Source organism: Athalia rosae, chromosome 5, assembly GCF_917208135.1.
Source record: "Athalia rosae chromosome 5, iyAthRosa1.1, whole genome shotgun sequence".
Classification (NCBI taxonomy): Eukaryota; Metazoa; Arthropoda; class Insecta; order Hymenoptera; family Athaliidae; genus Athalia; species Athalia rosae.
In genome coordinates this window covers 5,655,139-5,681,433 of record NC_064030.1, presented here as the reverse complement: position 1 = coordinate 5,681,433, position 26,295 = coordinate 5,655,139, and the positions used below count along the sequence as shown (strand labels likewise).

Below are 26,295 nucleotides of genomic sequence, written 5' to 3'. Positions count from 1 at the left end.
GCGAAACTCAGAATAAATACGAATCCACATACCTTGTACCCACAGAAATATTGTTCACATGAAACTCCGCTATACATGTCACGCAATGAATTAATGCTCGTTAAAATTTCACCCCGCTTGATCGGCATATATGCTGCATATATGTAGGCACCGTTCTTCGTATAATTCGGCTGTTCGCTTTTCAATTTTGAAGTTTTTTTTTTTTTCTTTTCACGTCGTTTTGAATTTCCAGTCGAGGATCATCTATTAAAGTCTAAGCAAAAACAACAATTTAGTGAATTTTCTATTTGAAACCGAAGGCCGAGGACGATTCACTTAAGGCTACGCAGTGAATGATTGATGAGCTATTTGCCATACCGGTCTGGCGGTACATAAATCAAACGTAACATATTATGCAGCATTTTCGAGGTTCAACCTTTTTTTTTTTTTGTAACGTATCATACGTACACCGCCTTATGGAAGGAAAGAAGCGCGACGAGTTTCGTGAGGCGCAACTATCGGCCATATTGCTGGACGAAAGACGCGAAGGGATCAAATATCAGACGGGCATTGATTGCGAAGGGTTACGGATGAGGTGCGAGTTGACTCGGGTGACGGTTCACGCGTCGGGACTTCTCCATGGCTGCCAAGGGATACCCAGACATCACCCCCGCTCGCCGCCTCGTGTCTGCAGTTTCCACCCTTCGCTTATACTTCTATATTTAGTATTAATATCTCCCACGACGCTCGTTCGCAAAGTTTTGCCCTTGCGACTCACATTGTCATCCGAGTCCTTCGAAACTACGGCGGGGATGCAACTCGTGCATCGAGAATTACGCCCGTCAAATGTCAACGTAAACGTCGACGTCTTGAAACGGTTTGGCGAATTTTTCATTCACTCACTCGTGTGATCTCTGCATTTATAAGCCTCCCGCGGGTATCGGTCTTGGCCCCGGATAGATCATGCGGTAAATCTCGCGAGTCGGGGTATCGGGAATTCGATATTCGGCTGGCGCAGTGATAATTAAACGTCCCATAAATTTGGTGGCCTCGATATGCCGACGTCAAGAGGCTGGAAGTGATCTCGGAATTCGCAAGCTAATCACGTACGGACGAAGAGTCAGGATGGGGCAGGTTCCTGGCCCAATTTCAATTGGTCTTTCCTCTCCCAACTTTTCCGCCAGCTCTACGTACCTCCGCTTTCTTTCTATACCCGTCGTTGAATATCTCCGACTCACACATCTCACCGAAGTTGAACATTTTCATCCAGTTGGGATTTCTCTCAGCCGTCGGTTTCTCGAAACCCATTGTTTCCGTTATTAAATTGCTTATCAACGGGAACTCAAATTCACGATATAAAATGATTAAGCTTACATTGATCAGCCAACCGCACCGCTGGCTTCAAGACCCGTAAATAACGGCGTTTGTTTCTATTTAATTTCATACCCTCAAAACCGTAATTAAGTGGCGTACGTCTACCGTGCTGAAAACACCGCGTCATTCATAATGAGAGAGAGAGTAAGAAAATGTTTATACCTGTACACGACACACGAAAATTCATTTACTGAGGAGAAATTAATTCGATAGACTCCGGCGATCGGCGGTATCAGCGAGGTGGTGAATTGACGAGCTATAAAAACCATCGATCGTTACTACGATACAAGCTGTAACTCAGCTGTACACACACTCACAATCAGCCCGTCTCTGGACGCTAAGTTCTCGTAGACAATGTCATTAAAATGATTACATCAACGATGCGCTGAAAATACTAGGGCTTCGCGAACATCGCGATATTAATGTATTGAAATTATCGGAAATTTATAATGTGCTTTGGGCGATACCGCGTTTTAAAACTTCGGTATACACTCCTGTACTTCGCAGCTCTCGATTTTCGCAATAATAGTTATAAGGGTGATATAAATTTCATATCTCAGGTTCGTGCCAATGGTGTGGTAGAATATCTTCTCTCGGACCATGGAAATGGATTGTACGGTGGGTTTTATTCCACGTAATACTGTCAGAAAGGGTCGATGTATGCAAGCGAATTGGCACTTTTCCAACTCCCGTTCAAGAATAAGAAGGGATGGTTGACTAGGGGATGAAGATCTGGGGAATAGTTTGGAGTTGTGTCGATAGATGGTGGCTCGTCTAGAAAGCTCTGCCCGGGGCTGCTTGTACCGCGACCTGAGCGTGGAGGGATCGTTGCGACGCGAAAATCGGCCTTCTGGAAAATTCTCATATAAAAGATTCTTAGACTTGCCTCAAGTTTTGCTTTGAATATTACTTCAACTATTTCTACCGTACCAAAGGAGCGAAGAAATTCATAGACAAAACTCCACCTCGAGATGTATTTTGGGATCATTGATTTCATCCCTCTTACCATGAATTTCGCGTGAATAACTTACATACGGGATGACGTAGATAGCGCAAACTTCCGCTTACCATCACGACTTGTCCAAGAATGCGGAACTCTGTGCAGATATGATCAGCTGGTTAAACAGGTGATAATTCAAGCATCGGCTTCTTCATCGTAACAATGCAGGACAGATGGGTACCATTATTTTCTATGATTGTTGAGGGTAAACATGGCCTTCTACGACTACGTATAAATGGATCATCGTTCACCACGATTGGCATGTACTGTGGTTCACGATTCCCCGGGCACGATGCACTGCAAGCTTCTCTTACTCTTCGTTCTAGTGGGCTGCTTGTCAGCCCAGGACACTACGGTGAGTACAAATCGGTCGATCATTTTTTTCGTTTTCGTGAATTTAATAGAATGATGTAAATTTCATGATTTTTTGTATAGACGACCGAATCATCTACCGCAACTTCTACCACTGAGCAAGCAGCTACGGTGGGTCACAATCGTTGCTCTTGAAATGGGTGAAAATTTTATACGATAATATAATGTTTACGATTTTTTATAGACGACCGAAGCAGCTACTAGTGCTTCTACCACTGAGCAAGCAACTACGGTGAGTCACAATCATTGCTCTTGAAATTGATGAAAATTTTATACGATGAAATAACGTTCATGATTTTTTATAGACGACCGAAGCAGCTACTAGTGCTTCTACTACTGCGCAAGCAGCTACGGTGAGCCACAATCATTGCTCTTGAAATTGATAGAAATCTTGTACGAGAATATAACGTTCATAATTTTTTATAGACGACCGAAGCAGCTACTAGTGCTTCTACTACTGCGCAAGCAACTACGGTGAGTTTGAATTATTTTTTTTTGATGTGTCTAAATTTCATGCAATGACACAATTATTATTCTTCCGTGTAGACAACCGAACCATCTACTACAACTTCCGCACCTACAACAACATCCGCACCTACAACATCAACTACGGTAAGTTACAATCGGTAGTCTGATGGTAAAATTAATTTTTTTCGACGAGAACTTATACGAGAAATTATTCATTTGGTTTTTATAGACTAGGAACCCAAGACGGCCCTTCGTACCACCTTTTCCTGGTTTGCATGATTGGCACCATCCCCGACCACCTTTTCCAGGAGGTCAACGTCCCATTCCTCGCCCTCCTGGTGGGGCTCCTCTGATTCCGGGACCACAGCTCTTCTACGATTTATTGGATAATTTTCAGCGTTCGGCCAATGCGATACTCCCTCCACCTGTCAGGCGTGGGCCAGGTGATTTCAGAAATCGTAGATTCCCCAGACAGGCGGAGTCTTCAGATTCCGAAGACAATGCGGCAGAGAACCCTGAATCGTCGAATCTAGAAATCCCCAAAATCCCAAACTTGCCGGAAATTCCCCAAATCCCGAATAATCCAGGAATACCAAAAATCCCGAACATTCCAGGAATTCCCAAAATTCCGAATTTGCCTGATCTTACGAATTTCTTCGATGCGATATTCCCCAAATCTCTCAGACGCGGAACTGGTGATTCCGAAAATCGGAGACTTCCTAGACAGGCGGAGTCTTCAGATTCCGAAGAAAACGAGGCGGCCAACCTTGAATTGTATCTCTGGAGTCTTGGAATCCCAAATTCGCCAATGGACGTTTTTTCACGTTGGACCGACGAGGTGATTCCTCCATATTTCAGACCCTGGGGGGTCAGACTTCCTAGACAGGCAGAGTCTTCAGATTCCGAAGACAATGCGGCAGAGAACCCTGAATCGTCGAATCTAGAAATCCCCGAAATCCCAAATTTGCCGGAAACCCCCAAAATCCCAAACTTGCCGGAAATTCCCAAAATCCCGAGTTTACCAGGAATACCGAAAATCCCGAATATTCCAGGAATTCCCAAAATCCCCAATTTGCCTGATCTTACAAATTTCTTCGATGCGATATTCCCCATGTCTCTCAGAGCTCGAACTGGTGATTCCGAAAATCGTAGACTTCCTAGACAGGCAGAGTCCTCAGATTCCGAGGACAATGCGGCGGAGAACCCTGAATCATCGGATCTAGAAATTCCCGAAATCCCAGATTTGCCAGAAATCCCCAAAATCCCAAATTTACCGGAAATACCAAAAATCCCGAATTTACCAGGAATACCAAAAATCCCGAATATTCCAGGAATACCAAAAATCCCGAATATTCCAGGAATCCCAAAAATCCCAAATTTGCCAGGGATTCCTTCGGAGTACTTGGATTTCTTCAATTCCAGATATAATCCTAGATTTCCCAGACAGGCGGAGTCCTCAAATAACTCGAATATCGAAGACAATACGGCGGAGAATCCTAATTTTTCGGTTTCCTTGGATCTCACAATCCCCAGAATCCCAAATTTGCCATTCAACCCATTTTTCCGCGGGATGGAAGGTACGTTCAACGAGGCAAGGAAAAGAGTAGCTAGCACGATCAGCTCACAGCAAGATCTGCCCGCTGCTATCCAAGAAGCTGTTCAGAACGGACTTAGCAGCGCCAATCCGATCGAAGCCATAAGGCGGATCGTCTCAACGATCGTGGGGGTCTACAGAAACGTCGCCCTGAACTGCCCCTTCGCCGTCGTCGGTGGGTACCTTCTGCGCGAGAGTTTATATTTGACTTCGGCTGTCCTCACAACCATAGCTAACGTGTCCGGGAGAATCGATGGTGTAGCCTAAACGCCGCATGGATTTCTTCCCTAGGATGTAATCATCATCCTGGTATATCTTCACTTTTAGACGATGTTCAATCTTTCGAATTATCTGTTCACGAAATTTATATGCACAAATAAATCTTTATCGTATCTCACGGTGAACGTATTCAAAATGTCATATACCTGGATCGAAAATTCAAATTCAACCCCATGTCACGATTATGTTCAACCGAATCAGAGCTTACAGTTTAACGCCGAATATCCCTGTTTCTGCGGCAGAAGTCACGGTACATTTCTATTTTCAAAATATGTGTACGTTATCGCAATAAAACATGTAGGTACTTCCGCTCATAGAAATACGAGAGCTGTGCACGCCTGTTGATCGTGAAACGGTGTAAGTGAAAGCTTTCGAAAGAGAGGAAAATTGAAAATGGAGAAAAAAAAACAAAAAAAATAAGAAAATAAAAATACGCCGTCGCGGCGATTCGTATTGAATTCTCGCTACAATCTGTCCCCGCCACGTAAAATGGTCATCATGTACGCATAAAACATGAGGGAGTTCCACGACGTGGCAATGCCGAGCGCCGCGAATATCTATGCGCGCGATACCGATGTATGCGAATGTACATAGTTGGATCTTGGTACGTGCGAATATATGTACGTATATATGTATATTTACATGTCGCATATACGGATCTACGTACCTGTCCTATACAGCCAATGTATTTACAATGGTGCTTCAGTCGATACCGCAAAGATGCCTGAACGCATATTCTTACCCTGCCCGGCAGTCTGGTAAAATATATTTCGTAGGAAGTGTAGCGATAGGAAGCCTCCAGCTACCTCTAGCTGCTGCTATTCCCGCTACAGGCGTTATATTTCCGCATGCGTGATGCTCGAGTAGAGAAATTTCCATACTTGAATATCTCCCGCTCTTCGAAAGTTCGCAGACGTCTTACCTGGTCTTCTCACCGATTTCAGTGCCATCGGGTAGACGATAATTTTTCACAACCATAAATTCACCGGCTTCACCGTCAGATTCGTCACTAGCAAATCCGAACCCCCTTCACCGAAAAGATACAACGATCATCGACCGGTCCTCGGAAAATCGAATGTCACCTCTTGAATCTGAAAGGAAATTCTTCGGGATAATTATATCTTTGCTGGACAACAGACTCGTTGACTCTGGGTATAGTTTTCCCACGACGACGATTACCATTCAATAGCGATTCGAATCAAGATTATATTTTCATCGCGCGTCGCGGCGCGTTGTCACGAAGAGGCGATAAGGGATACACGGTGGATTGATTGACCGATGCGTTGACTGCGTTATGGGACCTGTCACCGCACCATGGTAACCTAATTCCCCGTGATCAAATCCAACGCTGCGATAATGCTTGTAAATTGGTGGAATTATGCAGGTGAGGTAACGCGCGGATGGCGCAGAGTCCACAATCAACATGGAAAACGTGAGAAGTCAGTTACCGTCCAAGCGTCGATTCCCGAACGTACGGCGTGTTCGGACTCAACATTCGAACATCCGCCGTTCTGAACATTTGAAAGGGAAAAAAGAAAAAAAAAAAAATATCATACCACACGCAATAGCTAATTGCCCCCGATTTCCGTCGGCTCTCGTTAGCGTCCCTAGTGGCAAATGTTTATCACGCGCTCGTGTATCCACCCCGTCCCAAACCGAGCGAACCACCCGACGTTAGGTAGTAGTCTATAGATCTTCACCTTGGAACACCTTCGTCAAGGGTCGGGAGAAGCGGCGCCTCTTATCCACGACGGGGGTACACGTCGTCGTACACCTATCAAGCACAGTCGTTTGGCTCGCTTGAAACAAAACCCTGAAATTGGTTGGATGTTAAACATTAGAGACACGGTTACCTCTTTGAATGAGAATTCAGTAAACGTCTCAAAGGTTATTATTTCTCAGAAACCACAGCCACGAGAGGAGACAATGCTCCAGCTCTTCGTTATAACGGATATTGTATAGAAACAGCTGCTGAACGGAACGACTTTCAACCACCGACGAACGGGTGGTTGACAGTCACTACCGTCTGTGTGTTATAAATTTTTGAAAAATGTATAAAACGAGCATAACTTTTCAGCTCTCAAAAAAAAAATTCCACGCTAGGGGTCACCGAACAACCAAGTTCTCAAAGTCGTGGCTGATGAGAAACTCTATTTTTTATGACGTCGGAAAGCTCGATATTGCGTCCAGTTGTCTACTAGTCCGGAACGCCTACCATATTCATTTTGATTCCAAGTTTGAGAAAAAAAAAAGGAGGCAACCAGTAGCAGTTAGATTACTAGGTTTTGAGGGGAAATTTAAGGTAGGTATCGCGGAGCGTGGTGGCTGGAAGTGATATAAACAGTGTAGCGAAGTAAGGCGCGGCAAGGTGGTAAAGTAACGGTCCGTTACCCGAACCGATTCGACGGTCCGTTTATCCGCCGTCTCTCCTAGTTAAGAGAAATCGTGGAGGTATACGGATAATTAATTGGCATCGAACAACGCAAACAACATTAACTCGGGGATTAGCTCGTATACTACCGGAGAAAGATGGGATTCCGAAGAAGGTAACCGGAGGGTTCGAATTCGCTCTCTTACTCTCTCTGTTTTTCTTCATTTTCACTATCCTCTTCCTCTCTCCCGTTTTCTCCACTATTTTCCCGGTCATTTTTTACGTCCGATTCCCGCCGTCGAGGACCGCCGAATGATCCATCGATCTTCGGCGAACTCCAGTTACCACCTCTGGATTCCGAATGAAAGCGATTTCAAAATAATATCGTTCCAACGTCGCACGGGGTGGCACGGCTGTACGAGTATCAGCCGGATTTTTCGATATTTTTTTTCCAGAATATTGAAACACGATGGGATTTTCTTTTTTTTTTCATCTCTCTTTTTTTTTTTTTTGTTCGTCTGTTGCCTGCGAAGATCTCGCCGAATGAGCTGGAGGCGTCGATTCGAGAGGTGGAATTGCCGGGTGGCAAAGTAAGAGGTTGGGAGTCTACAATAAGGCTGGAAAGAGCCCATCTGGATCCCAATCAGACCGTTGCCACCAGCACATGTGTTTGCGCTATGGCTCAATCAAGAGGGGTGCAGCGCGTCTGCCACCCCGTGCCCTTTCTTAGTTGAGCCGTCGTAGTCCTTGTAGACGCAGCTTTATATCACATAATCGAGACTTCAGGGCCGCCTGTAGCATTGAATGGGCTACGTTATAGCGAACGACGACGAGTAGAGTAATAGCCGTGCGAGCTGGCAAATTCTAGTAAATGCAACGACGGCGTTTACCAAACTTGATGGTATACACGGGAGACGGTTGCCTTTCGTAACTTCGAGGTGTAGGGAAATAATTATGATTCCTGCGGACCGATTTAGGTGTTCTCATCCGAGGAGGAACAAAAAAAGAAACAAGTAGGGGCAGGATCGTTTCCGGGCGCATCTATCGCCCTGGCTAACGGGACGTCTGGGGATTAGTTCTTCAAAAGTTGTAATAGGCCGATAAATCGTAATGGGATTTTCGCGGATCTAATTATCGGGCGCATCTTGTTCACTCGATGCGTATTACAGTGTGTGGATGAGAAAGCCATTTCGATGGATAAATTGCACTCGCGCCCTTCGTTTTCGGAGGTGTTTGTTGAAATCCGACGAGAGGGACCGCGATCGGCGTCTCAGCAGACGACGATCGAAGAGCTTTACACCTATGAAAGCACCTGCGAAACATGCCTTAAGGTCAGGCTATATCTATGGTTATGCGTATATTACAGAGATTCGCGAAGAGTTTGTTTTATCAATCGATCGCGGAGGTGTGATTATTTTTTATACCACCGTAGAAAATTCACGGTCTGGAAGAAGATGAGGTGAGCGGGGAAATTATTATCTTCGAGAAAACGACTTGCGAAAAGAAAGAAAGAAAGAAAGAAGGAAAGAAAGAAAAACTTTCTATTGTTCCATAAAAACCGGCACCTTATTAGTTTTTATTCCCTTCGTTTGCTTTCATTGTAATTCTCGCGCAGCTACGCACTTCGCCCTAGACCGTCGAGGTGAGTGCTTCTTCGTATCTAGAGGGTTTCATCATTCGAGGTTTTCTCCCGCGTGACCCTTTGACCCGATCGAATCTTCCTCTCCTACCGGCTACTTGTTTTTCAAATAGACGTACACCTCGCAGAAATTCAAATTTTTTATCTCGTCGACTTCGGTTACAGAACGTTGACAGTGTTACGTTTCGAACACGATTTATGAGTCGATGGAAAATTTTTTTTTGATCATAAAATTCCGTGCCTCTTATAAACGGAACTGACCTTTTTCCCCGCGTGTAACAATACCGAAGGATAAGATAAAATGTAAGTTAAGGATAACCGTGCGGATAAGTTGGACCTTACCGTAATAAAATAAGCGATGTAGTTCCTAATGCAAAACTACGAACACATCAAGGCACCCTCCAACGAGGGAAAAACAGCCTAGATTTTTATTAACCCTCGAGGAATCCTACTCGAAATATGTGACATGTGATATCGTACAAACATCTCGCCTCGGGGGCACAAAAACAATGAGTTATAGCGACCCGTGTTCATAGCGCTACCCCATAGGGTCCACGGGAGCAATCGTGTAAACCCACGGATCAACTTGCACAGGAGATTTAAACGTTCTGCGAAAAGAGATGACAATTAGATGTGGGATAATTATGGGATCACTCCTCACGCACCCAAATTTTGGACTAAAATTGATCTGAACTGTTTCCATTTTTTTTTTTCTTCAAAAAGGTTAATATTCTTCCAAACCACGAGAACGATTTTGGGCCCTCAAGTGTGAAGCGCGGGATTTCCATTCTGAAGTAGAGTTTAAACGGAATCACCTTTTTCAGGTGATGTTCACATGTCTATAATCTGCTCGGTGAACGGTTTATACCTTGCAAGGTTTACGCGTTTCAATAATATACTGGAATCGCGTCTGACCACCGCTATCCTGAGGACAGGATGAATACGCTGGTCCACGTAACTTGTTGCCCGAAGTACCATAGAAAGGTCGTAGTGGATACCTTACATTTCCATAGAGTGAACGGAAGAGTGTTCGTTGTCTCTGTGTGTGATCACTATCTCGTAAAGAGTTTTGTAGTATAAAACTGGGATCTCTCCTCGAAACGCGTTCAACTCTAACGCGACTTCCGCTTTTACGATGGTGAAACTATAAACTCAAACGTACTCCATGCGAGCTCCCGTATCGCACGCCTCCCGCTATCGCCTAAGAAATATTCCATCCCCATAGCGCACGTATTGCAACCGTTGAACTCGTGCTTTCAAAATGAACGTTCAACGTTCAAGGATCGAATAAAAAACAGGACGATTAGCCGCCGTCGATTCAGCCCGAGTGTTCTAAAATTTAATTTTGGTAAATTCGCGCCTATCCGGTACAAGCGTATGCGCGTCCCGACGTCAGTTGCGCTCACCGCGGATTCGATGGCTCCGCGTGAATATCACAGATAAAAATTTCGATACCTCTCCATTTTACTTTTCGGGAAGAAATATACCGTTTCCGCTATCGAATCGCCGGCACTCGAAATTCGCCCGGTGGTAGGAGTGAATTCGAAGAGCATTTTATCTTACTCGAAAGCGGCCGGTGTCGAATTAAGTGAATGCAGTTTGTTTGTAGCGATCGTTGAGCAGTATTTGGCGAGGGTATGAGGCGTAAAGGGGCTTGGGGTGCGCGTGGACTCGCGAGATACGAGCTAAATAATGGAGCACGAACCGACTACGTGTGGGTACTTGCTGTCCGCTGACCACCGAGCTGCACTCGCTGTACGGGCTACCGGCTTCCCGACGCTCCACGTATCAAACACTTACGTGTGTGCGACGTGCATACAGGTATGCAACAATGCATTTTCGTACAATCGTACACCTGCTCGAGTCCACGACCGACGCGCGCGCTACTTACGTGTAATCGGAAAAGTGAAGAATATAACGAAATTCTCCCGATCTCGAAATTGTCGCACGCAAAACTTGCCTCAGCTTTTTCGTCGTCTCAATTTTTGAGGCGAGAAGACACTTGCGGTTCACGAGCTCTTCTTTTGAAACAAGAGAAGTGGGTAGGTGCCCACGCATTATCCGACCGACTCGAGGAATTCCATCCACTGTACATTCGTACGGATACTCTTGAAAATTATACCCCGTCAAGTGCAGGGAGAAACGTTACGCATATCGTTACCAAATACGTCTGCCACCTACGAACAAAGACCGGATTACAAACGTAACGTTTCGGACGCGTCTGGTGCGAGTGTTGCAGAGGATGTCGTCGGCTCGGTGTTCGGTGAAACGGTAGGTCGTAACGCCCTGCGGAGGAAATAGCGGGGAAAGCCGCGCCGGATATACAATGTGCTCGTAATATACGTAGACGGTTTCGGTCGACCCGCGTGTGGCCTTCTCGTGCCTACTCGAGATACGATTTTATCTATATCCTCGCAGTGTACGTATACACGTCTGTGCAGCCTCCGAGATAAGGTGCCAAGATCTCGTTTGCTTTCTCTACGGGATGAGATCCCACGTTCCGATCCTGGGAACTACATGTATATTCTATTTACATAGGGATCGAGATTATGTCTGGGACTACTCGTGCTCGCCCCGGAGCCCGCGAGGCAAAAGAGGATAATGAATGAGAATTCTTGACCGTTGACCACCGGAAGTGGAAAGGCCGAGGGAGAAGTGGATAGAGAAGGAGCGCGAGGAGGAAAAAAGAAGAGGAGACGATATCGCGATAATTACGAAGGAAAAATCCGCGCTCCGTTGACTCGTATTTCTTGCGAATCGCGGGACCCGAACAAAGGCCGAATAACGAGTCGCGTTCGGGTCTAATGACAACGCAATAATGTAAATCACGACTATAATCACGCTATCATTTGCATCGCTCGACACTAACGTCATTTTCCCTCCTGCTGCCGCCGCTGCTGCCGCCGCCGCCGCCGCCGCCGCTGCTGCTGTTACCATTGCTGCCCACACGTACCCATATTCGACACACCCAGACGCACCCCAAAGTCCGATGAATGTTATTAACACGCCCCATGTGTACTTCTATGTAAATGTTTAGTCTCCGTAATATGTGTAGATAATACATGCGTGTGTGCATGCATTCGCGCACATAACGTACATAGACGCACGTTACCGTTGCACTTGCGTTTGCGCCTACATGTGTAATACAGGTATGAAGTTCTTCCATATATATGTATATACACACGGCTATACGTGCACCGATACAGACGGCAGCTATACAGTTATACCTAAAGCCAACCATTTGCATAGCACATTGGTAATAAACACTCGAGAGCAAACTACTCGCTACGTTTGATTGGGTCGAACTGTAATGACGCGGCATTGTCATGCAAATCTAAAACTCGAGTGCTCGCGTACGTGTGTTGCGCCGTGCAACCCGCTCGGGGCAATCCGGCAGCCACGGGACTCAAAAAACCCCAAGGGCTGTAACCCAAAAACGTTTCACGCGTCGGCCTTACCGTACCGCCACCACCCATCCCCATCCCCGTATAAAAAAGGCGATCGATTTTACGTTGGGAGCGATTCGAGTCGTCGCTATACAGCCGGATTTCTATCGCGGGTATCGCGACGATCAAAAGTTTAATGGTATCAAGATCGTTGTTCGGTTCTCAGCTGCGATATAATGGATTTTTTCGGCGTCGGTGTGTGCTTACGGTGTTTGCATTCCTTGTATTATTTCGCATTGTCCGTTCGCGTTAAGCGACACTCGTCACTCGCACAAATTAATTCAAAACGGAATGACAAACTCACCGCTCGATGGCGAATCGATGGGGTGAGAGGGGCCAATTTGAAAGCTCAGAACGAACCGTCGTGCTTTGTTATCGAGGACTTTGGCTTCCCTTTTCTCCTACCCCATATACACGCGAACAAATTGCATCGGTCTATTTCCTGCTAAGTTGACAGCTGCGGTACACCCTTTACAACGACGATTCTGACTTCCTGACTCACGATAACGACCCCCGAAAAACAGGGGCTGAAACAATAGGAGGAACAAGAACATATGATTTATTCTGAAATTATTACGGAACACATAAATTTTGTGAATTGATTGACCAGCATTGTATATGGTGGTATCTACTAGGGTGGGTTGGGAAAAATTTTTTTTTGGTCAAAAATCATAGAAAATATCTGAAAATTGTCGATTGTGATTGTTTTTTACTCGTTCACTGTTCAAAATTTTTTTCTTCTTATTTTTGTAATTCAAGTATGCTCTTTTTTTGACTTAAAATTGAAGTTGAGTCGGGGAGCCCGAGCTTTGCTGGAGTCAGGTTGCCAGCAGCGTAGCGCTTTGTTGTGAGACGTCACCTTCGGGGCTGAGCAGAGGTGACGCCCCACAACAAACCGCGCGCCCGTGGCTACCTGACTCCAGCAAAGCTCAGGCTCCTTCGTAGACCGAGAATTCCGAATATTTCAATCCATGCATGGATTGCAACGAATCAAAGTGGGTCCACGACTAAAACCAATCGATGAGTCTTAATTTTTCTGCTCCCAACAGCGAATAATTGATGATTACTCGATCGATTGCATGAGTAAATGATTTTATCTTTCAGATTTGGATTCCTGAGCTGATTAGACGTGAGATTACTCTTGAAGAACCAAAAAAATATTCGATTTTTGAGCGAAAAATAAATCCTGTTTTTAATTGGATCTAATATGCTTTTCTTACGTATTTTGATCTCAGGAATCCGAATCTGGGAGAAAAATTGATCTATCTCTGAAATTGACCGAGTTATCGCCAATTTTCAGCTTTTTGGGATCAAAAATAAAAAATTGATTTTTTAGTCTATCTTGATGAAATTTGAGCTCAGGAATCCGAATCCGAAAGTAAAATTGATCTATCTGCAAAAATGATCGAGTTATCCCTATTTTTTCGCGATTTTTGGCATAAAATTGAGGATATCTCGAAAGGAAAAAATCGTAGCTCAATTTGGACAACGGATTCGTGTTCCTGAGGTCAAATTACATCAGAAAAGTGCCATACGATGAATTTTCAAAAATAAAAATTTTTAGTCAAAATTTGAAAAAATCGTAAGGGGTACCCCTTGGAAAAATCTCAAATTTTGGCCAAAAATTATTATTTTTAAAAATTGATCGTATGGCACTTTTCTTATGTATTTTGACCTCAGGAACACGAATCCGTTGTCCAACTTGAGCTACGATTTTTTCCCTTTGAGATATCCTCAAATTTATGCCAAAAAATGCGAAAAAATGAGGATAACCCGGTCATTTTTGAAGATGGATCAATTTTTCTTCCGGATTCAGATTCCTGAGCTCAAATTACATCATTATAGACTAAAAAATCAATTTTTTATTTTTGACCCCAAAAAGCTGAAAATTGGCGATAACTCGGCGAATTTTAAAGATAGATTAATTTAACTTTCAGATTCGAATACATAGGGTCAAAATACGTAAGAAAAGTGTCTTTCGATCGATTTTAAAAATACTTCAGTTTTGGCCCAAAAATCAACATTTTTTTTAATAGGGTTCATATGTTATTTTCATGTATTTCGATCGGAGGAATCCATCTATAAAATTAATCGAGTTATCGCCAATTTTTCGCTTTTTGGAGTAGAAAAATTGAGATATCTCGATGGGAAAAATTGGTAGACTGACAATGAAAAACTCTGATTATGCGTGTGCAATTACAAAGACCGACCGTTTTATTACAAATCTGTCAGTCTACCTTTTATAACGCATTACAACACGATGCAAGGGAAGAAGAATTTATTTGGATTTTTTTTTTTTTTTTTTTTGATGTACACTCGGTGCCTCTGTTTCTGTACTAAAGGTCTCAAGCTTTAGTATGGCCTCATGGACAGAAATGAACTCGCTGGGTGTACCCTGAACCATTTAAATTCGCAGAAATGCCGCAAAAGGATGCCGCCGATCAGGTGGATGAAAGGGGTGTGAATTTATGAGGTGTGAACAAGATCTTAATCAGGTGATGACAGCTCGTCTGACACCTCCTCACAATAGGAGTGAGAAAAAAAATAAGGACTGTGATTTCACACCTCATCACCTATTAAAAAGCCATAAATTATGTTTCAATTGGGGCACGTGCCGTCAGTCAAGATGCCCGAAGCACGTGTAAAAATAGGAAGTCGCATTGGCTGACGCGAACTTCTTTTCGATTGGGTGAGCCGGAGCTTGGCACCGAACTCCGCGCGGACTGCATTTGCCCAATGATTTTTATATGTGGATTTTGGTATGAGAAAGCTCGGCGTGGTGGGAGCGTAAGACGTGAGGCGATACGCCGCAAAGCGGTAGAAAGACGAACGAGATAGAGAGCGCTCGGGCCCAGCCCGCTAAAATATGAAATCTCGGGCTACGTAACCCGCCATCACATTTCCCGTCGTATCTCGAGAACGAATGATCGGAATTTGATGATGCATTGAAATTTTGAATACGTGATTTCGTGGCCATGAATTTTATTTATAAATTAGGTTCGTAGCTGAATTTGATCTACGGATTCGTGTTCCTGAAACCGAAATGCGTTACAAGGTGTCATACGATCGATTTTTAAAATACTTCATTTCTGACCTGAAATCAATATTTTTTCCAGTTATTTTTTCATAGGGTATTTTCATATATTTTGATCTCAGAAATCCGGATTTACAATACAAATTGGTTTATCTACAAAATTGGTCGAGTTTTCGCCAATTTTCCTTTTTTTGGGGAAGAAAAATTGAGATATCTCGATGGGAAAAAATCGTAGCTCAATTTGGACAACGGATTCGTGTTCCCGAGGTCAAAATACATAAGAAAAGTGCCATACGATCAATTTTAAAAAATAATAATTTTTTTTTGCTCAAAAATCGAATATTTTTTTTGGTTCTTCAAGAGTAATCTCACGTCTAATCAGCTCAGGAATACAAATCTGAAAGCCAATATTATCCACTCATGCAATCGATCGAGTAATCATTAGGTGGAAAAAAATTTTTCCTCGATATTTCGAACGAAGATCACAGCTGGTAGAGATAACGTGTCATACTCGCAATTTATTTCGTCAGTATTTCCCACTCCCGGGAAGCGTAACCAGGTCATTTTAATTCCCATCTGGTTCGAACCGTCAACCAACCGTACCGAACAATGTTTGAGAATTTTTATCGCAATACCAATATAGCGAGAAAAACGAAAAATGATGTGTATTTGTACCCCGTTATCGTTGCTCTCGCGTTAAATTCACGTCCAGTTGACACCTCCAACGGCATCCACGGTTTAATAGCCACGGGCAGCTATACCGAGCGCCCGTAAATATCGCAATTCAAAAGCAATTAAGGCCTCGTTTTCACAATAATCAGTGGGCCGACTAAAACCCTGGAGCTTTTACAAGCTACGACCCAAAATTGACACCCGTTCCCCTCTTCCTCCCTATCTTTTTACTTCTCTCTCGATCTTTCGATGAAAATTAACGCGTGATCGACGAAAAGGCTCGCATCGATCCCTCATCTTGCTCTCATTTCTCGCCTGTATAGCGAAGACTGTTTTTAAATTCACCTAATCACCGAAAAATTAATCACGTCGAGGGGAGAAAATTCGAGGCAACCGATTGATAAGCACTTTTTGTTCGTGTCCAGGGATTTCCCGGACGAGTAGTGTATAAGGCCCGGAACGCGGGTCCTGATGAAGTTCGCTGGTTCCCATGTCTACCGCGTATCTGCTGTAATAGGATCAGAGGCTTATAGCGGCAGCTTAGCGGTCCGATCAATTATTGTCCGCTCCGCACCGCTATCTGCGCTACCGACTATCAGCCAGTCGCCGTTGCGTGGCTTGTAATACTTGCCCATGTACGCCTTTATCTGCCTACGCCATGTTTTCGCAAAGCCGTGGTCATACTTTGAGTGCTCGACAGATCCTGCCGTGGAAGTTGGAAGAGACGAAAAAAACGAGCAAAAAAAAAAAAAAACCAACGAGAAGAAGTCCGCGTACAAATACCTATAACATGTATCACGGTCGCGCACCTTTATGGAAATAAATTTAATGATCGTAGGGGTGATTCACGGTTGTCTGCCTTGCGCTATTTTTTTCTCTAATTCGCCACGAAATACGGATAAAGGAGAGTAAAAAATTTGCAACAAGTTTTTACGGGGAATGACCCGGTGCAGCGCAACGACGGCGACAGCGAAAGCAACAGCGGCGGCGGCGGCGGCGGTATCGAGGAGATGAACTCGGAAAATAATCCGTTTTCGGGGTGAGAAAAAGGCGGAGTAGTTTTTGTAGGTGACATCTCATTTCGTACATTTTTCCTCTTGGTATATATAAGTTGTGCATCTGGCGAACGTTTGGTAGACAGAGAGAGAGAGAGAGAGAGAGAGGGAGAGGGAGAGGGAGAGCGAGGAATAGATTCGCGTCCCGAGCAGTTGGAAGTTGGTACTTTTATCAGTTTCAGTCTTTTCGGCTCCGCCCATCCAATGCCGCTGATTACGCGTCTGTCATTTAACAAAGTCTTGACTCCGCTAGAACTTTAAGAAGAGGTGAGTGTCGGAATAGAAACCGAGGGAGAAACAGGCGACGGGGGCCGGGTGGTAAAGAGAGGCGTCGGAATACGGGACGGGGCGTAAAGTGGAAAAGAAGCGTGATTTGCGAGGGTTGAATTGTCGCGTCGCGGGAACGTCCGAAATACCGCTTCCCCTGCACCGCTCCGTTGCTTCCACACGCGTCAAAATGAACAGAAAATTGGAAGAAATAAAGGAAACGGGTTTCTTTAATATAAAGTCGAGAGAGCAACTTTTTTGTACACCCGGCAATAAGCGAAAGAAAAAATTTAAATGTAATCAAGTTTTGCAGGCGGGTGTATATACATATATATTCTCCGCACGAACGGTCCAACACCGCTCGCTGAAAATCCGCTATCTTTTTTCTTCCTTTAATGTTTCAGCGTTTTGTTATTTTATTTTATTTTTTTTCTGTTTTCGCGAAACGTAATAAACAAGCGCGTTGCAGCAAGAGCTGTAAGACGACGATCACCGAAGAGGTAAATTACGCTGGTAATCTTCACAGAAAATTAAGTTATCAGAATCTGAAGGCGAACGGCGCCGGCAGCTATGCGAGAAGCGAGGTGAGAGAATCGTGTGTAGAGCGTTATACGTACGGTATATCGATGTTGGTAACAGAAGCGGTTGCAGTATATGCGCGCAGCGAGAGTGGTTTCCGAGTTCCCGCAAGCCCGGCAAACAGATAGGGCAGCGTCTGCACGAGTAGATATAAGTTTGAAACAATCAGCCGATAAATCTGCTTTGGTCCTGATTAATGGCAGGCTCCGGTATAGCTGAGGTAGTGTCGCGTGCCGGTTACCCTCTGGCCCTTTCGTCGTCTCCCGAACGGCTCCCGGAATTACCTGAACCATCCTGTGCCCCCCCCCCCCCCCCCCTTTTTCTCCTCCCCCTCTCGCTACCGCTGGTATCGGTTTGTTCCGAGTCTTCGGAGCTTCGGCGAAATAGCGAAACTCGCGGCTCGTCAACCCCGATACTCCGCGTTTCCAGGTATTCTACTGCCCCTGTAGCGATTGACGGGGTGCACGACCGAGTCGCCAAACGAATGCGCACTCTCATCGTTCATCTATTAATTGGTGCGGATTGCTCGATGAAGAAATTTCGTGGCCCGGGAGGCCGGGCGGCGTTTGAACTCGTGTATTTCAACGTCTGGTGAATTTATATTCGGATAGGCGACGGGTACAAAATGAGTGAGAGATGGAGGAAAAAAAAAATCAGAGAGAAACGTATTCATCTCATTTGGAAGCAATCGAGGTATGTACACGCGGGACGGATGGTCCCAGTCTGCGAAGCTGGTGATTCGAAATTGAAGTTAAACTCGGGAAAAAGGGTGAGAAGTGTTTTCTAAATAGTTTGCAAACAGAGGTGGTGGTATACGGGGGAGTAAAATGGGGCTGAAAGAAGGCGGTTGAAAAGAAAGAGAGGTGAAGCGTAGCTCCGAGACTACGTAAAAGTGGAGAAGACTGCGTACGATTAGATGACTTGTCAACCTACGGGAAAATTGCATTTTACAAACTTGTTTCGTGAGAAAAAAAATTGGAGGGAATTGTAGAGTGGAGAGCGAGAGAGACGGTAGGAGATGAAAAAGAAACAAAAGAACGCGGCGGAATACAGAGAGACGTTCTTCCAGGTCCCGGGGCTCCGGCGTCCCCGAAGACCCCGAAGGACCCCAGGGATAACATCCTCTCGCTGGTAAGAGGAGGCAAGCCAAAACCCAGGTTCAGCCGGGCTGAGCGATGCAAAGTTGCTTTCCCTCTTCTCGCCACCTCGCAAAGAGAGACGCACAAATTGGCTTGGAACTCGGAGCCGGAAATAAGGGACTTTCCTATTACCTCGCCGCCTTTGATTGATCTAAGATGACAATTGCGAGAGGATTTCCTCCTTCGTCTCCCACGTTTTTGACTCTATCCTCTTCCATTCCTCGATATAGGTACTATCCGCAGTACTCGTCTAGCGTAAAGATTATTCGCTGCAGCTGCCAAGTCGGTAACGGTATAATCTCCCGATCGCACTCGAATTATTCGTTCTCGAAGAAAGGAAAACAACGAAAAAAAAAAAAAAGAAAAGAAAAAAACCACGATTGCAGGCAGAAATGTAGAGCTTTTTTTCTCGGTTTGTTTCGGTGAAAATTGTTAAAAAATATCGGCGATCGAGAGTCGGAACATTCAATTTAACCCGGGGTACGCCTTTGATCTCGGGCAGAATCGACCCCTCGAATGAATCGAACGGTGAAATGATATGAGAAAATCAAATTTACCGTCGCACTCTTTCGAGTGCTTATAACTTTGATTTGATTCCGAAGATTTCGCTCACGTGATCGGTGCCATTGAATATATATGGAAACCCCGCGCCACGCCGCCCCGTCGCCGTTTGTTTGATACGGAAAAGTCGCGCGTCGTATTCCCCGGACCAAAGTGGCGGAAACTTAGAGGGGGGAAGAAGAAAAAGGGGAAATCGAAAACTGCGACCAACGGACAGCGCCGGGTCAGCACGGGGTTTACATAGGTATACATACATGAGCTCGTACGCTCGGAGAAAGGATAAAGTCCGTCGTACGCCCCTCCCGAAATGCAACGTGGTCCGATCAGTCGGAAAAAAGCTGGGATTCCTAATCCCATACTGCACTACCGACTGCAATATGTTTGTGAAAAATTTGTCCGCTTTTTGGCAGACCAAATATAAGGTCCGGGTCTTTCGTACGGAGAGAGCGCGCGTTGAATGAACCGACGCGGTGGGTCGGAAAATCCTCTGGATATAGATGGAATCACCATTGACGCGACGACGGTGGGTTAGGCGTGCATATACGTATACGTACGTATATTCATTGAAATAACGGCTGGTAGCTTTTTATCTTTATCGTATGTTTCCCCGTATATTTGTCGGCTGAATTTTATCCGAAATTCATCGGATTGCAGTCTAGGCGTACACATTCTCCTCTTCTTTCTTTTTTTCTGATAAACTGGGTAAACCCGAATCAGGCTGCCCCGACACACGAAGAGCCGGGGCTAACGGTTCGCTCGATCGGGTGTAAAATCCGAAAAAAAAACATTCCGCGTCTTTGTAATTTGACTGGCCACGTTTCCACGGTTATACGTATCGGAGCTTTGTCGCGAGATATTTCGTGGGTATAACGCGTGATCCAGAAACGGGTGTGGCGTGGTATAGAGAAATCTGGCGGGTGGCCAAGGGGTGCGAACTCTTCGATAATGGAATTAGGAGAACGGCGCGAAAAACGAAGGGCAAAGGTCCGAGGGGACTCGTGTCGAACTATGCCCGGTGACACATGTCTGTATAAACAGTGCAGGGCGAACGGTAACCGGCCATACCGGTATGACCTGAGACTTATGAATTCACCCCCACCCCCCCGGTGTCCCGTTCGCGTTCACCCGGTCCACGGTCGAAGCGTCTATCATCGCCGTTTGAAGCCCTTCTTAGCCGAATCGGCGACCCTCGTAATTCGTTGACCCCCTACCGAACGGTCACCGAATTATCTCTGTTTGAATAAGTTTCCGTCAAAGTTTGCCGACGGTATTTGAATAAACTTCAAACATCCAGCGACCTGACCTATATCGAATCAGCGGCTCACTTTCCGTAGTTTGTACAACGAATTTCTAATTTTTACCGATTCGATAAAAACCAAATAATGATTGGGCGACGAGGCGTACGCGTTATGATAATTTTAGGGGTTTGTTGAGATAAAGTTTGATAAGATAACGTCCTCGTACCGTCGGAGAATCTCAGCGTGTTCTCGAGCCGGCGTAAATCAGCCCTCATTGGAAACCAGCCCGTACAGCAATTCGTACCAATCCATACACGTCGTCTATCCCATCTGCAGAAAGCTTTGTACAATCAGCGTCGCGGTATGATAGAAATATTATTTTCCGCAGCTTTCAGGCTATTAAAAATCCATACTTGGAAAACATCTATTTCACATGAAATAGAGAAGTTCAAAAGGACGAGGGTTCGGTAAAAAGAGCGTTTCTGAAAATCGCGGGCTTGCAAAACATCAGCGAACAATAACTTTCTCGTTACTATAATGTACGTTATATACTTTAAAAATCTAAGAAACTCCTCACGGTCAACCGAGCGACTCTGAAAGACGTTTCGCTATCACGTATGTCTCTGTAATACCTGTACGGACACGAACAGATGTCGATACAACTTATACGCGCTTGCATCGATGTATCGAAATCTCAGAACACGAACGCGACGGCGGCACCAGGTTGCCCCGGGGCATCTGGGTCAGCTCCACATTGTGAGTATGACCCTTTCCGACCCCTGTCCTCTACCCCTTTCCCGATTTTTCCGAGCGGTTCCTCTGTAACGTTATCACCAACTATTGTTCGCCTATGCGTATGTCTACCTTGGTGCAGACCGTGCACATACATGTATACCGCAAAGGTATTATGGAACAGCGAGCGTTTTAAGAAATCCTCGATGACGACAAAAGTTCTTACCCCGTACAAAAAGTTACCGAGGCGATCAGGTCTTGAATCGTATCATACGGGCCGATAATTCATTATTATCATTGCTATTATTATATAGAAAAATTTTTGCCGTACGAGAATGTTTTCCGCGGAAGGGAGGCCGATCCGAAAAGTGAATAGCCGGTACCTCGGTGGTATCGCGTGTACATTTTAGCGAAGAGAAAGCCAATGGGGCGTTAAATGAAAGCGAAAATCCGTAACTACTCGGAGGAATCGTCGAGACAATACTGCGAACGACGTATGTAGCTGGTTTTCCATTATGGAATCGGTTGTCATCCGCACAAAAGGATATATACACAGACACGTACAGTTCGTACGGACGAACGGGGCGCGGTAGTAGTCGCCTCGGCGAGTGGGAATCTCGCGGTTCTAACGATAACCAATAATAAGAAATTTTCTCGGTTCCACAGGGCGTTAGGTTCGTCCAACTTGAAGTTTTTCTTGTCTCGCGAAAGCCATCTGTATTATTGTCTCATCTTGGCCCGGTCAAAGGATAATCCGACCGAGAAGACAGGGACTTTCAGGACTACGCCGGTCGACAATTGCTTCTTCTGCGAGTGAATGGCGCGTTGATTGTCCCTCACCTTCGGCGATCGTGGTTGGAGGGGTGTGGGTGAGCGTCGTAAGATGTTGGTGTACCGGTTTTCTGGATAGAAATTTTTCTTCCTTCCATTTGCAGCCCGTGTTGAGAATCGACGAGGTTGAATTGTACGTGGCTCGGTGGGTCGGAGGCTAGTTGAACGGTTCAAGGGAGAAACCGTCCTCGTCGTGGGAGGGCGAACGGAGTCGCCACTGGTAATCCAAGCATGCGGGCGTCTGATTGCTCCCAGACATTTTTCAGGCGTCGCTCGGCGAGCTGTTTCATACCTATATAGGTATACCTCTTCTCCTCCTCCTCCTCCTCCTCCTCCTCCCACATCGAAGACACGACTCGAGTTCCACGAACGTATCTTCGTACCTTTTGTCGTTATCAACCGCATTATTATTATCCCCCCGTCATTGTTATTATTATATTTCACGCAAACCCGTTCAACCGACGTCGTAATGCTGCACCGGAATTATCAAAGAACGAAGTTCGGAATCGGAATTCGTGAAAATTTTTAGTCAAATATAATTTACACGCTCCGCAGTAGATTGCGCAGAAACTCTTGGAACAAACGTCTATCGTTCGAATGGGCGAAATCAGGGAAGCTCTACAACGTTCGTTCGCTAGTTTCCTGACTAATCCGATTCTGTGCCGGCACTCTCATACTTTGTACCAGACAAAGCCCGTAAGTCTGTACGATATACGGTATAGTTCGCCACGGGATCCTCATTGCTCGATATGAATATATATATATACATATATATATCGCGCGTTTCGCCAAAGGCTGAAATATTAAAGCTTGTACGCGCGCGGTGTAGGTAATCTTCCTACCGTGCGTAGCTTCTCGCAAGTTGAGTACACGTTCTCGTTAACAATTTCATCCGGTCGTACCAACGGCGATCGGAATCCCTATAGATATATCTGTGCGATTTAGGATTCGTGCAAATTTTCCAAATTTTCTCAACCGAACTTCTGGTCCACCGGTTCGTTTTTCACGCCCGCGATTCGAAATGCGAACAACGAGACCCGTCGAACATCGAAGGTCGTCCGTATCGATGTAGCCCAACAATTCCGAGTGAAGTATGGCGTGGGGAGCTCAGGACAGGGTTGTCGGAGTCATGAATAGGTCTGAAAAGAATGTATCGTCGAGTCCCCTGACCTCTCGATGTAATATCGCAATATCTCAGGGGTATAATCGAGGTTGCCAGTCGCAGTATACCTAGAGCAATTGCAGTGATAGGGCGCCGCGGCGTACCGACGTATTGAAAGTTGTCATTAGAGCGGGTATAAGGTATCCTGGACGCGACCCAGAAGCTGGTTCTGCAATAAATGGATTCCCTTTGAAAGAGTTCGAGCGGCATCTAGATCGGCGTTCAAAGTCAGACGGGCCAACGCGGCAGTGGTGGACAACGTTTTCATAACGCCGAACCCCGAATCGGCGAAATCGGAATCAGTGGCCTCAATCTGGAAACTGTTCGGAGGTCTACGTACCGCAAGTTTCAACGGACAAATCAAACGGAATTCTAACAGAAATTTTCCGATTTCAAGTACCACGACAATTTTCTGAACCAAGGGTCCCGGTGATTGTATCGCCTAGGCTCGATGCTCTCGCATTTTTGTTCATCGTTGCCGAGAGCGAGATTTTAGCGCGAAAACCCGCAGGAGCGATGATCGAAACCTCTGGAGTTGGACAATCGCGTTCTCGATCGAAGGTGAACGCATCGTGCGACCTATCCGAAGTTTGTTCCAAAAACGTACCAGCTATACGCGTAGACGAGTACGTGTATCGACATAATATGCCTGTGAAGTTGTGTGCACCGCGAGCACCGATATCATGGTTCGGTATTTAATTACCAAATTTAGACGCAATCTATCGAACAAGAGTTATAAGATGATTAAATCAGCGACGGAGTATATCAGCGTTTTCCCCGAATACGAGCGTGCAATCACCGGTTCGTGGTCGTCGATCGACAACGGTGGGGGTAAAACGCGGATAATGACGTGACATCGGTCAACTATGGATGAAATTCGCTACGGGATATACGATACGCGTTTTTCAATGTCCCGAAAAAAAAAATTTCAACAACGCTCACGTTAGGCGAGGTAAAACAAGGAGGAATGGGACGAAGTATGCATCAGAGGCAAGATAGTCTGCGAGCGTACGATTGAATTGCGTATTTGGTTGAATGGAAAAATATATTTACGTTCAGATATTCGCTTCGACAAAGGGATTTGGGCATTCCCTAACTGTACGTACTTTTATGGGTAGTTGCCAAAAATTTTCGGAATTCAACTCACCCGGTCGGTGAGCGACTGTTATTTGAAAGAAGCCGCGGTACTATTTTCATCTTATCGCTTTTTTCTCTTTACCTTTTCTATATATTTTTTTTTCTTCTACCCACCGTATACGCGATTCCGTATAACTTCACGTAGGCGAGCTTCTCGATATGCAATTTCGGTTTATTTCCGAGTCATTTGGTAGCGCGCACGGCGCACATCCGACCAAGTGCAACGGAGATGGGGTATTAAGCTTTCCTATGCATATTATCGCCCTGCGCGCTCCTCGAGTCGGCTTTGTGATACAAATAATTGTTACGGGAATTTCGAAAGCGCCGTTTCGATGGCTCCCACGGAGATTCTATGAATTGGAAGGCTTTTGCAGATTTTACATTTTTTAAGAAGTACAACCCAACCAGCCAGACATACACACCCCGTTTTTCCCTCGTCAGCAGCTACGCGAGCGACCGGTATCATTCGCCGTACACTACATTTTTTTACTCGTACGCTCGCGCGTGTATCCGTAAGTTTAACGATTTTAACGATTACGGATAAAAAGATTTTATCATCGAACTTGCGGAAAAATAACGAACGTAGCTTGATGCCTCCAGTCGGCACGAAGACCGCGCAAGTTGTAAACCCTTACGCGTACCTGTACGTACACACATAAGGAGTATATGCGAGAGCCTTTATATTACTGCATTAAAATATAAATGAGAATATTTTACTTAATAATATGAAGGAGTCCTGAATGTTGTTGTATATACATAGGCAGGTAGATATTCGTATATATACGCCCATGCGCGCGTACCCTATACCGATGCCAATTTTCCATTAAGTTAACGTCACGCTGTAAAAGTCACGATTATGTGCCTCTCCTTGAGGCTTTTCAGAAGAGATTTTTTTTAACGAACGTTGTTAGGAGTCTCGAGTAAATGAGTTTTCGTTGCTTTTCATTCGAATAGATACAGCAACGGGGTGTGTACAATAACGGCAGTCAAGGAATACGCGCTAAAGGTAAAGGTAAAAAGGGAAACTTCCGGTCTCGAGTTCTCCACGATATTATACGGACTATCATCTGTGAGAAATAAAACTGTGCGAATACACGGGGATGGAATCGTAAAAAAAAAAAAAAAAAATTGCGAATACAGAATCAGGACGGAATTCATTATCTATCATCGAAAGTATCGCGGATCGTATCGCGAGTCCGAATTACGGATGAAATTTTTACGCGGATAACCGGCCGCTCGGAATGTCGAGCGAGAAAATTTTACGAGAGTGAAAAGTCGCGTGTATTTTCAGACCTTATACATCGTTTGGACGGGCGAGATGATTTATTTTTCACCGTAAAACCGCGACACTTTTCTTTCGGCTAGA

General features: G+C 45.1%; 1 protein-coding gene across 6 annotated transcripts; it reads left to right on the top strand.

The window, feature by feature from the left end:
* The first annotated feature begins 2,589 nt into the window (after window positions 1-2,589).
* Window positions 2,590-5,184, top strand: LOC105688174 (protein app1-like). 6 transcript variants are annotated; one of them, XM_048655126.1, is made up of 8 exons: window positions 2,590-2,708; window positions 2,789-2,836; window positions 2,910-2,957; window positions 3,031-3,078; window positions 3,152-3,199; window positions 3,272-3,337; window positions 3,423-4,079; window positions 4,359-5,184. In XM_048655126.1, the coding sequence occupies exons 1-8, from the start codon at window positions 2,646-2,648 to the stop codon at window positions 5,052-5,054; spliced, it is 1,674 nt and encodes a 557-aa protein (XP_048511083.1). In that variant the 5' UTR covers window positions 2,590-2,645; the 3' UTR covers window positions 5,055-5,184. The 6 variants fall into 6 exon arrangements, with proteins under 6 accessions (XP_048511083.1, XP_048511080.1, XP_025601802.2 ...); XM_025746016.2 differs by having other exon boundaries at window positions 2,591-2,708; window positions 3,423-5,184; XM_048655123.1 differs by lacking the exon at window positions 2,910-2,957 and having other exon boundaries at window positions 3,423-5,184.
* Window positions 5,185-26,295: the final 21,111 nt, after the last annotated feature.

What these genes read in the sequence shown, in the direction of transcription:
- LOC105688174 (XM_025746016.2), top strand. Translation starts at nt 2,646, where the DNA reads ATGCACTGCAAGCTTCTCTTACTCTTCGTTCTAGTGGGCTGCTTGTCA. An exon ending in CCACTGAGCAAGCAGCTACG is followed by an intron (nt 2,837 to 2,909) that starts GTGGGTCACAAT and finishes GATTTTTTATAG; the next exon opens with ACGACCGAAGCAGCTACTAG. An exon ending in CTACTGCGCAAGCAACTACG is followed by an intron (nt 3,200 to 3,271) that starts GTGAGTTTGAAT and finishes TCTTCCGTGTAG; the next exon opens with ACAACCGAACCATCTACTAC.